At 40.0% G+C, this 12,649-nt stretch overlaps 1 protein-coding gene across 1 annotated transcript; it reads right to left on the bottom strand.

Annotated features, from left to right (window-relative positions):
• Positions 1 to 1,222: 1,222 nt before the first annotated feature.
• Positions 1,223 to 10,838, bottom strand: LOC124284387. The gene is made up of 6 exons (XM_046720475.1): positions 10,738 to 10,838; positions 9,728 to 9,768; positions 7,606 to 7,638; positions 4,800 to 4,859; positions 3,730 to 3,921; positions 1,223 to 2,772 (listed from the first exon to the last, which is right to left on the bottom strand). Exons 2-6 carry the CDS (start codon positions 9,762 to 9,764, stop codon positions 2,624 to 2,626), a joined length of 471 nt encoding a protein of 156 aa, XP_046576431.1. The 5' UTR covers positions 9,765 to 9,768; positions 10,738 to 10,838; the 3' UTR covers positions 1,223 to 2,623.
• Between the last annotated feature and the right edge of the window lie 1,811 nt (positions 10,839 to 12,649).

Genomic DNA, 12,649 nt, shown 5'->3' with positions numbered 1-12,649 from the left:
TATACGGCACTGGGTCGCGGGACATGCATGAGAGCCAAAGAGACTCACAAACGTATGTATTTATGTCGACTATTATGACAAGTTTCTGAAGATTGGTGAGTCAGTGAGTATGGTTTTACGCCGCTTTGAGTAATATTCCAGCAATACCACGACTGGGGAGACCAGACACTGTACGCACTGAGTGGGGAATCCAACCAGGGTCTTCGGCGTGAAGAGCGAACACTTTAAACACAAGGCTAACCTACTGAAGATTAATTCCAGCTGAAATCGCTACATGATACAAAGACAAATGAGAGGATAGTTTTAAGACCAGTCTACTGTCTCAATAGAAAACGGACTAGGTTTGGTCCAATCACGTGACTGACGCTAACCTCATTAATACACGTGATCACTACTGTCCAATCACATGATCAACATTCACTTCGTCTGCCTGTCAACGAGGAACGGTACACGGTTCAGCGATCTCTCAAAAAGAACTAGTCAAGGAAAAAGCAAATGATCTTCAACTTTGCAAAAATAATTGTTACATTTCTTCACCTGTTTTCCATTTTAGGGATGTTTCAAGAAAAAGAATTGTAATTCCGCTTTCCAAAGACTACTCCTCTTGCCGTCACGGTAATGATGGAAGTGAAATTTTAGCATTTTTTCTAATGAATATCTAAAGAAAACTACAAAATGTACTCAATTTGAATGATATAATTTGAGTAAGTACAGGATCTAGTATTGTTCTGGAGCCCAGTAGTACCAGTTTTGTAATCGGTGCCATATCCATACAATATAGCCCTGACTTAGTAAAGTACAAATTCTAGTACTTTTTGGGGTTGAGTCCCATCCTTGATTCGAACCCACACCCTCAGAGTCAGGCACCAAATCGCCAGCACACAAAGTCAGCCGCCTAAGCTGCTCAGTGGAAGTCACGGTGGCTGAGCAGGTTAGGCGGCTGACTTTGTGTGGTGGCGATTTGGTGCCTGACTCTGAGGGTGTGGGTTCGAATCAAGGATGGGACTCAACCCCAAAAAGGTACTAGAATTTGTACTTTACGAAGAAAGTGTAATCCGAAATATAACATATGTTGCGTTTCATCAATTTCTAAATGGCATTGTGTAATAATATAGCCCTGAGTAGAGTTAAACACTGGTGACTGCAGGATTTCCTGTCCCCTCTTCAGTGTATAACACCACACACCCTTCACTCTGTAAATACACACAACGCTATTAACCATACAGTTCATTACCTTTACTCCGACATTGTTACATCAATGAAAGGAAGGTCCACTGCTTCCTAACCTTAGATTGTCATTTAAACTTCACTATAATGGTATTAACATTCAATAACAAACATATGCACAATAAGACAGGTAAGTAGTAAAGGCCAGACTGAATAACAGACATTGAACGAAATAAAGATCAAGTCTTTAGACATGAACATATGTACAGCTATAAGAACATCAAAGTCAGGTGCACCCGTGAAGATATGGGTTAGAGTTGGCCTTAAATAACTCATGCATGGTCTATGAGGCTACCAACGGGATCGGGTGGTCAGGCTCGCTGTCTTGGTTGACACGTCATCGTATCCCAGTTGCGTATATTGATGCTCATGCAGTTGATCACTGGACTGTCTGGTCCAGACTCTATCATTTACAGACTACCGCCATATACATGATATACTGCTGAGTGTAGCGTAAAACAGCGAACCAAACCAAATGAAAGTCCAATGTTCGTTAACGCCTGTAAAGCAGTATCAAATAAAACATTACTTGTTAGACCTCAGTACGCCCTTGCCGTTGTTCTCAGTATCAGTACATGACAAGTATATTTACAAAGATAAGTGCTCAAAAGAGAATAATGCTGAATAACTGAGTCTATTCAGTGGAGCTCAAATAGTTCCGGGTGTAAAAATACGTAATTTATTTAATATTAACACTTTAATACAGCTTTAATCAAGAAGGGAATGCCAAAACATAAGTCTGTTCAGTGGAGCTCAAATAGTTCCGGGTGTAAAAATACGTAATTTATTTAATATTAACACTTTAATACAGCTTGAATCAAGAAGGGAATGACAAAATATAACTCTGTTCAGTGGAGCTCAAATAGTTTCGGGTGTAAAAATACGTAATTTATTTAATATTAACACTTTAATACAGCTTGAATCAAGAAAGGGAATGCTAAAACATACATAAGCAGCATTATCATCTATCATAAAAACATGCCCTAGTATGTTCAGTGATCACTTTGAGTGGCATTAACACATGAACTAATGCAGTTTAAATAACGTTCAGAATTGCTGATGAGCAATATGTGTACACACCACTAACATTGGGATCATTTCTGTATGGTACATAAACCTGTGCAGGCTTGTTATACAACATATGACACTTTATAGAACTATAACGGGACGCCGTATGGACATGAAATTGTATTGATTTTTAAAGCAAACACAATTGTCTAGGTAATAAATGCATGTTTGGAACACATGCAGCTAATAACTTCGTACCAGCCAAAGTAATGACTGGGCGTTTTAGGATGTCCATCACACCAATATACATTCAATAATGTCCCATCGTCTCAAATACAAAGGCTATTAAACGCATAACTGCAACAGTTGAGAGTTTAAAGTGATGACTTTAAGGAGAATGTTCTTCTTTTCTACAGCATGCCCATATAAAGGCAATAATACAGGTTAGGGCGATAATCCACACTGGCACCAGGAACCCAATGGCTGCCCTGTACAAGAAGGCCTGGGGACATCCCGCCGACATCAGCCAGTAGGTACCTGCAAGGTCAAGCAAGAAACAAATTACCGGGACGATTTCTGCAGAGTGAGGGTTTGGTTTAATAAGGACGTCATGTTATTAGATGATGACTTAACTAATGTATGTGAGTGAGTGAGTGAGTGAGTGAGTGAGTGAGTGAGTGAGTGTGTGTGTGTGTGTGTGTGTGTGTGTGTGTGTGTGTGTGTGTGTGTGTGTGTGTGTGTGTGTGTGTGTGTGTGTGTGTGTGAGTGAGTGAGTGAGTGAGTTGGGTTTAACACTGTTGTTGGAGGAAAGCCCCTGGCGATGCCTGTCCCAGGGGTGTGATGTCTGTCCCAGGGGTGTGATGCCTGTCCCAGGGGTGTGATGCGGACAAACAGAAGCATAATCAGACCAAACCGGGTTTGATCCCAAAATCATCGATTTCTAATGTGTCAAGGGGGTGCAACTCAAGGGATGTACGGGAATTGTGGAGGCCGAGAGGACGGGGTCAATGGCGTGACTAGATAGCTCTACATACACGGTGACATAGAAGGTACCATGATGAGATTAGTGACTGCACCCGATGTCTACATGTATTGAAGTCGGTTTCTTTATTTAGCGTGTGTAATTAAAACTCGACAACATTCGGAAAAGCTGTTTTAAACTATGAAATGAGCATAGCGAAATAGAAGAGCATAAAAGCATATGGAGCTTGGATATAAAATATCTTCGAACACCGGCAAACATACACACGCACACGCACGCACGCGTACACACATGCACATACACGCACAGGCGCACGATCGGATGCATGAACACATTGATTCCTAACTATTAATTCTACCAATCCAGTTTCCAAACTGGCTCTGATGATCCCATATTAAGCATTACGTCTTTTACCCCGAAACAAAATTGATCACAGGGGAATTTCGAGATTTTACGACATTTGTTCAGGAACATGCTTCGAATTATGCATACCTTCGTTATATTCGACATACCTGCGCAGAACCAGCCGAAGGAAAGGACGGCGACAGTAACGACATAGGTGAGAAAGTTGATCCGCTTGATGCCAACGCCCATCCTGTACTTGACGAGGAACAGGATGGGCATGGTGATGGACACAGATCCCTGGACGATCATGTATATGGAGAGGTAGGGTTGGGTCGGACACTCGTTGAAGAATATCACAGCTAGGGGAAAGAGAGACAGACAGATATGTACATCGTGTCACAGCTGTACATCAATGAAAAATAGAACATTCATGAAATAGGAGTTTACACATAGGCAATACATAACATTATGGGAAATGACATAGGTTTAAACATTGTGTGCAGATAGAACACATTTGCCCATATAACATATCAAATACTTTCTGCGTTATTATATTAACATACACAATATTAGGCATTTCAGTCGTTGTGCACGTGTAAGGAAAATCATCGTATAATGGACATTGAAATAGAAGACGTTCTCCTTCTTTGGTATACATATAGGCATTATTAAAACATACTCGGTCTTCAAGATTTGACCAAAGTTAACATATCGGCCTGATTCAGTTCTTAAAGGTGCAATACCACGTCTAAATTTTGCAAAGGCAAAGGAATACAGCAGCCAGTAAGAAAATGAGCGGGGCCGAACATAAATCTGTATCGGAGAAACCGGTGCTTAAAGCACGACAAACGATCCTCACAGTTCGGATAAGATGACACGTATTTGTAAACACTCGATTCAGATTGTTCGACAGGCAGGGTGTACTGTTGACCTATGTGATCCTGAATGTCTACAAGCCAACAGCCAGGAAAGGTCATGATCACATATATTTTAATGTAGAATTTTTCATGAAATTCCATTGGACGAGAGGTCGGTCACAAGAGACTACACTCCGGAGCTACCGACTTTTATGCTCCCATGTACTCACACAAAGTGAAGGTCATTTCTTAGATGTGTCAAGGTCACAGTCAGCATCCTTTCAATTACCTTAAATATTGTTTATTCCAGTCTTTTTAAATGGTTCCCTTCTGAAAAAGTTATCATTTGTAAATACAATATGGGACAGGTTGTGACCTACCGACAACTATCATCCCCGCAAACAACAATATCCCAAGGGTGCTGATCACGTTGAGAAACACTGAAAAGAAACATTTTGTATTAGGGATATACCGAAATACGTGACATTTGGGTGTATCACATAGAAAAATAGGGATGTGATGATGTGATGATGTGATGATGTGATGAGTGATGATATGATGCGTGATGATGCGATGATGCAATGATGTGATGAGTGGCGATGAGTGATGATGATGATGATGATGATGATGTGATGATGATGATGATGATGAGTGGCGATGATGATGAGTGATGATGATGATGATGATGATGATGATGTGATGAGTGATGATATGATGAGTGATGGATGTGATGAGTGATGATGTGATGAGTGATGATGTGATGAGTGATGATGCTGATGAGAGATGATGATGATGATGATGATGATGAGGATGATGATGATGATGAGGCGATGATGAGTGATGATGCGATGAGTGATGATGATGATGAGTGATGATGTGATGATGTGATGATGTGATGATGTGATGATGTGATGAGTGGCGATGTGATGAGTGATGATGTGATGATGATGATGATGATGAGTGATGATGTGATGATGATGATGATGATGATGATGATGATGATGATGATGTGATGAGTGATGATGTGATGATGATGATGATGATGATGTGATGATGTGATGAGATGATGATGATGATGATGATGATGATGATGATGATGATGATGATGATGTGATGAATGGCGATGATGAGATGATGATGTGATGAGTGATGATGATGATGATGTGATGAGTGATGATGTGATGATGATGATGTGATGAGTGATGATGATGATGATGCGATGAGTGATGATGATGATGATGTGATGATGATGATGAGTGATGATGATGATGATGATGGCGATGATGATGATGATGATGATGATGAGTGATGATGTGATGATGATGATGATGATGATGTGATGATGTGATGATGATGATGATGATGATGATGATGATGAGATGAGTGATGATGATGTGATGATGATGATGATGATGATGATGATGATGATGATGTGATGATGTGATGATGATGATGATGATGATGTGATGATGTGATGATGATGATGATGATGATATGATGATGATGATGATGATGATGATGATGATGATGATGATGATGATGATGATGATGACGATGATGCGATGATGATGATGATGATGATGATGATGATGTGATGAGATGATGATGATGACGATGATGATGATGTGATGAGTGACGATGATGACGATGATGATGATGATGATGTGATGAGTGATGATGTGATGAATGTGATGATGACGATGATGATGATGTGATGAGTGATGATGTGATGAGTGATGATGTGATGATGATGATGTGATGATGATGATGATGATGATGATGATGATGGCGATGATGATGATGATGATGATGATGATGATGATGATGAGTGATGATGATGCGATGATGTGATGATGATGATGACGACGCGATGATGATGACGATGATGACGATGATATGATGATGAGTGATGATGATGTGATGATGATGATGATGATGATGTGATGATGTGATGAGATGATGATGATGTGATGATGATGATGTGATGATGAGATGATGTGATGAGTGATGATGATGATGATGATGATGTGATGATGATGATGACGATGATGATGATGAGTGATGATGACGATGATGTGATGAGTGATGATTGATGAGTGATGACGATGCGACGACGAGTGACGATGTGATGACGATGATGACGAGTGATGATGTGATGAGTGATGATGTGATGAGTGATGATGTGATGATGATGATGTGATGATGTGATGTGATGAGTGATGATCTGATGTGATGATCTGATGAGTGATGATTGATGATGTGATGATGTGATGAGTGATGAGATGATGATGTGATGATGTGATGATGTGATGAGTGATGATGTGATGAGTGATGATGTGATGAGTGATGATGTGATGAGTGATGATGTGATGATGATGATGACGTGATGAGTGATGAGTAGTGATGAGTGATGATGATGATGATGACGATGTGATGAGTGATGATGTGATGAGTGATGATGTGATGAGTGATGAGTGTGATGAGTGATGATGTGATGAGTGGCGATGATGATGAGTGATGAGTGAGTGATAGTGATGATGTGATGATGTGATGATGAGTGATGATGAGTGATGATGTGATGAGTGATGATGATGCGATGTGATGAGTGATGATGTGATGATGATGATGATGAGTGATGATGTGATGATGATGATGTGATGAGTGATGATGTGATGAGTGATGATGTGATGAGTGATGATGTGATGAGTGGTGATGTGATGAGTGATGATGTGATGAGTGGCGCGTGTGATGAGTGGCGATGTGATGAGTGGTGTCTTGACAATTCGGATCAAGGCGAATTGGGACAGGAAGCAATGATCTGGATCCTTAAGCTAAGCACTGATTGTTGCTAAGAAGAAGAATAGTCAGCACTATCTCTGTCATGAGCTACATACTGACTATGTTTCTGATATCTTGTGTAGAATGGCATGCCCATAAGGATGAAAGTCATGCATCTGCTTCTGGTGATAGCGACATGTTACTTGTAATATATTAAGAAAAGGGATAATTTTCGAATAAATTATCCGTTTTTGTGAACAGTCTTTAAAGCATGTATGCACATATAAGAGTCTGTATATACTTAATGGACGATGTATAAATATGCTTTTGACTCATTTATCTGACAATTGCTTATCAATAAGGAGATAAACAATAACGATGCAGTGACTGTGGTCTGATGTATCTCACCATCCTTTGCCTCGGTCTTGGTCACCTCACCCTCTGTAACAAGAAGAAACTGTCAGAAACACCACATTCTCATGGTTGTGATTCAAAGGCAAGATCTAATACTCATCTTATTTTCCAGATCCTTACCGGAATATAGAACACGAATTTTCATGTCGACTGAAGCATCTTCTGTATGTATCTTTTATTGTTGCCATGCACAATAATCAACATTTACAAACTTCCATGAAAAGTATAACTCACACTATGAGTGATTGATTGAGTGACTGAGTTTAGTTTTACGCCGCACTCAGCAATATTCCAGCTATATAGCGACGGTCTGTAAATAATCGAGCCTGGACCAGACAATACAGTGATCAACAGCATGAGCATCGATCTGTGGAATTGGGAACCGATGACATGTCTCAACCAAGCCAGCGAGCATGACCACCCGATCCCGTTAGTCCTTCACACTATGAAATATTCACTAAGAAAATTTAAATTCACATGACACGTTCATGCATATTTGAATGTTTAACGTTCACATATTATCCACTTGTATGCCAGGGACGAGATATTGGTGCGAGAAGAACCTGTTTTTGCACACTATATTTGCATATCTTATGAGTGAGTGAGTATGGTTTAGCAATATTCCAGCAATGTCACGCTGGGGGACACCAGAAATTGGCTTCACACATTGTATCCATGTGGGAAATCGAACCCGGATCTTCAGTGTGACGAGCGAACGCTTTAACCACTGCGCTACCCCACCGCCCCTTCATATCTTATGAATCATGGACTTTTTACAGAGGTTTTCATGTGTTCACATGAATGAGATTTCGTCCCTACACCCTTTTAACGACTCAAACAGCACCATACGCAGAGAAAAGGCAAAAATGATAGAGGACTGATTTTCGAAGTTTTCAGGAATCGTTTTTCTAGTGTTGGAACATAAGCAAATATTTGAATGTATAACAAAGACAAGCAGTCCTCTCTCGCTCATGTACCCGTGAAGGTCCGGGTTAGAATATTGATCTTCAGTAACCCATGCTTGTCGTAAGAGGCGACTAACGGGATCGGGTGGTCAGGCTTGCTGACTTGGTTGACACATGTCATCGTATCCCAGTTGCGCAGATTGATGCTCATGCTGTTGATCACTGGATTGTCTGGTCCAGACTCGATTATTTACAGACCGCCGCCATATAGCTGGAATATTGCTGAGTGCGGCGTAAAACTAAACTCACTCACTCTCTCGCTCATGACAGACATATAGTTACTTCTACAGTAAGCCAGATCCTGAGTCATCCAGTGGGGATTCAGAATACGAACACGGTCCCCAGTCAACTAAATGTATCAGGTAGTCAGGCTTGATGGCTTTTTGTTGAATGCATGTCAACGCATCTCCATTGCGTGGATCGATACTGATAATGTCAGTCAATTGATTACCTGGCCCTGAAGAAATATTTACAGACCACTGTTGTATAACTGTAGTTCTGTTGAGTGGGGTGGTAAACAACAACAACAAAACAACAAAAACAACCCACCGTAAATCTGAGACATAAACATACTGAGTGAAAGAGAAGAGCGTCCACGTGAAGTCCAATACTTGCAGATGAGAGGTGAAAAACTGTCTATGTCAGTCTTGCGAACAATATTAACATAATTATAAAGTTTTCATAACTTTACCAGGACAAACTGGTCTTGTTTCATACTTCATGCATCCATTTATATAAGATAGAGTTATTGGGTCCAAAATATCTATTTGGTTCATGTCCTTTAATGAGATGGACACATGGAAATTGTAATATCATATACTATCATAGTCAATGAACGTATTACGGTGTAACATACATGGAAGATACATGCACATCGTATCAAATAGAAACCCATTAAACTCTTTGTAGGTAGACTATTCATTTTTTTATAGACAGGTGTCGTGACTGAACGTGACTTATAACAAACAGATTTTGTCATACGAACAGTATACAAACTTGATGAGGAATTTCAGTATGTAACACTTGTTTTCGAGTTAATTTAACACCAGTACATAATCAATAAACCGATGTCCTTTTGTGTGGTAACAATATGACACATCAGAATGTCCCTTTTAATTGTTGAGTAGCATATATCTGGTTCGTGTACTTACCATCCAAAGGCTCATAGCTCGACACCGATTTAGCCATTTTTCTGAAAAACGTGAAATAATCAATTAAATAAATCTAATATAGATGAACCAGAAGTATAAAGATGAAATTCTTGAAAAATACCAAGTGACATTGAGATTAATTTCTGGCAAGACCACACGTCTATGCGTGTGATGAGACCCATCCATGAAAACCTTGTGTTGGGGAACTGTTTGAGAATCAATCTAGAAGCTGTGAGCACTAGGAATGACAAGTGTTTATGGATGATCAACTTCTTGATGTACAATAGCGACGTGGGATGTATAGTTATGCTTGTTTTCATTGTTAATCATCTTGTTCTATCATCCATTGTCTTTGTTAGCCCTCATGTACACACTCTCTCTCTCTCTCTCTCTCTCTCTCTCTCTCTCTCTCTCTCTCTCTCTCTCTCTCTCTCTCTCTCTCTCTCTCTCTCTCTATATATATATATATATATATATCCAAGTGTTCCTTATTTTCCAGGATTTCCAGGTTTCTTCACAAGCGTTGTATCGCATCGCTTGTGAAGAAACCTGGAATACAAATAAAGGAACACTTGTGCTCTCACGTGACCCCTTATTTTTTTTCCCTCAGTCTATATCCGGCTGTACTCATTCATCACTTCATGGGGTATAAGCATCTATACCGAAACGTCGCTATTGTACAATAAAGAAGCTGACCATCCATAAAGACTTGTAATTCCTATTGTCATTCCTTATCTTGGAGACTCTATTTCGGATTCCGGACGCCCCTAATCCGGGTTAACTTGTCATATATCTCATTAGCACGTCTATTAAAATGTTCTTCAATCAATAAGCTACATATGCTATAGAAAAATACATTGAACAGAATGGATTACTTTTCTACATGCATATCAATCATATTTACAGTGAACTCTTTGAACGAGACGCCATCTTGACTAAACCCAATTGCTGTTTACAAAATGTCGATTATATCAGATCAAATGCTTCAGATATTGATTTAAATATATTACCTTTCTTGTCGAATCTTCAGATCCTTGATCAGCTAATGTTAAAAACTCCAATTGTTAATGAGTAGCTACCTCAGCGCATCCCAAAACAGGGTAGTTATACCCTTGACATGTCTTCATCCATGGCGCGGGCGTGTCTCGAACAAGAAGCCGTTATATTGACTTTGATCGATATTACCGCATTATCTGCGAGCTACTTTACATTAAAGTGCCATTCAATTGAAGTTCGTGAATACAAGAGACTAAACACAAATGCCAAGCTGTTGCCGTATATTGGGAGCCCATTGTATATAAGACATCAGACACACATAAAATGCTCATGGCCTCTTCACGACCACGAAGCCTATTTAAACTGCAGGCACACCGGACCTTTCACTTTTCACTAAGTCAGTGAGTTTAGTTTTACGCCGCTTTTAGTCATATTCCAGTAACATCACAGCGGGGGACACAGCAATGGGCTTCACACATTGTACTCAGCGTGACGAGCGGACGCTTTAACCACAAGGCTACCGCACCGCCCCTTCTTACACAGGAGCTTATATCGAAATGTTATCACATACATGAATCTCGGAGCAGTCGAAGGAATCGATACAGGAAAATAATTATACTTTCATCTTTGTGTTTTTAAAAGTTTATTTTTTGTTTAACGCCACACACAGCAATAATTTATGGTATATGGCGGTGGTTTGAAAATAATAGAGTCTTGACCTGACAGTCCAGTGATCAACAGCATGAGCATCCATCTAGGCAATTGGGATAAGATGATTCCTTTATATCCGCATTTTACAATAAAACGTTCGTGAATAGTGTCCAACCAGCTATTGTAAAGTAAAGGTTATAACGAACTCAAGGGGAACATTAATTTTCTTTCCTTCAAGTTGTAACTGTACTAGTTCGTTATACACATTTCCACTAAAATATACAGGGGACACTCAGGACCCAAAACAGTTGGGTATATCCGTCACCTGATTGTTATATCAGCGCAGCTAGTAGTAATTGTGTTTCCACCAGCAAAACCAGAGACTGAAGACATGAGCAACTACCGAAGTCATTGGGTCCTGACTGCTCCCCCATCAACCTGAACCTGTGTACCCACCCCTTTTACCGGGCACCTGCTCTCCTGAATTACTGTGTGTATCCTACTTGTAGTACAATGTGACGTCATTATGATTGTAACATCATAGTCAACATTTACTAATAACAGGTGTGCTAGCTTCGTATCTATTTGAGACCCGTGAAGATCCGGGTTAGAATTGATCTTCAGTAATCAATGATTGTGGTAAGAGGCGATTAACGGATCGGGTGGTCTGGCTCGTCAGGCTCGCTGACTTACAGTACAACCAGAAATTATTGAGAATTTAGAGATTGTAATTTTTTTATTTTTTTCACTCATTACTCAGGTATTAAGTGTGAATATTAGCAGAACATAACTTCAGATTCAAAGACAGGTGAACAGTTAGTATTTTGTCAAGTCACCATGGGCAGCAATGCAGGCTTCAATGCGGCGGTGCACACTACTGATCAAAGACGTTAGAAAGTCGTGGTCCATGCTGTCCCAATATCGGACCACCTTTTCTTTCATTTCAGCAATATTTGTCAGATTTTTCTTATTGACACTTTCCTTCATAAGTCCCCAAACATTTTCTATTGGATTTAGGTCAGGGCTATAGCTTGGCTAATCTAATAATGTCATATTTTGGGTACGAAACCAGGCCTGTGAATGCTTTGAACGATGTTTTGGGTCGTTGTTCTGTTGGAAAATAAAAAACTTTCCATAGAACACGTGAGCAGATGGAAGTAAATGTCCCTCGAGAATATCTGTGTACCGCTCACTGTTCATATTCCCTTCAAATACACAGAGGGGCGTTGCCCCTAACACAGATATGCCACCCCACATGTTAAATTTCCGACTGTA

Source organism: Haliotis rubra, unplaced genomic scaffold, assembly GCF_003918875.1.
Source record: "Haliotis rubra isolate DU_JTF1 unplaced genomic scaffold, ASM391887v1 Scf336, whole genome shotgun sequence".
Classification (NCBI taxonomy): domain Eukaryota; kingdom Metazoa; phylum Mollusca; class Gastropoda; order Lepetellida; family Haliotidae; genus Haliotis; species Haliotis rubra.
The sequence above is the reverse complement of the archived record's forward strand: the minus strand, read 5'-3'. Positions and strand labels throughout refer to the sequence as shown.

Coding starts and splice junctions, on each gene's coding strand:
- LOC124284387 (XM_046720475.1), bottom strand. CDS start 9,764: ATGGCTAAATCGGTGTCGAGCTATGAGCCTTTGGATG. Junction 7,639..9,727: donor GAGCTATGAGCCTTTGGATG/GTAAGTACACGA, acceptor TTCTTGTTACAG/AGGGTGAGGTGACCAAGACC. Junction 2,773..3,729: donor CTTCGGCTGGTTCTGCGCAG/GTATGTCGAATA, acceptor TTGACCTTGCAG/GTACCTACTGGCTGATGTCG.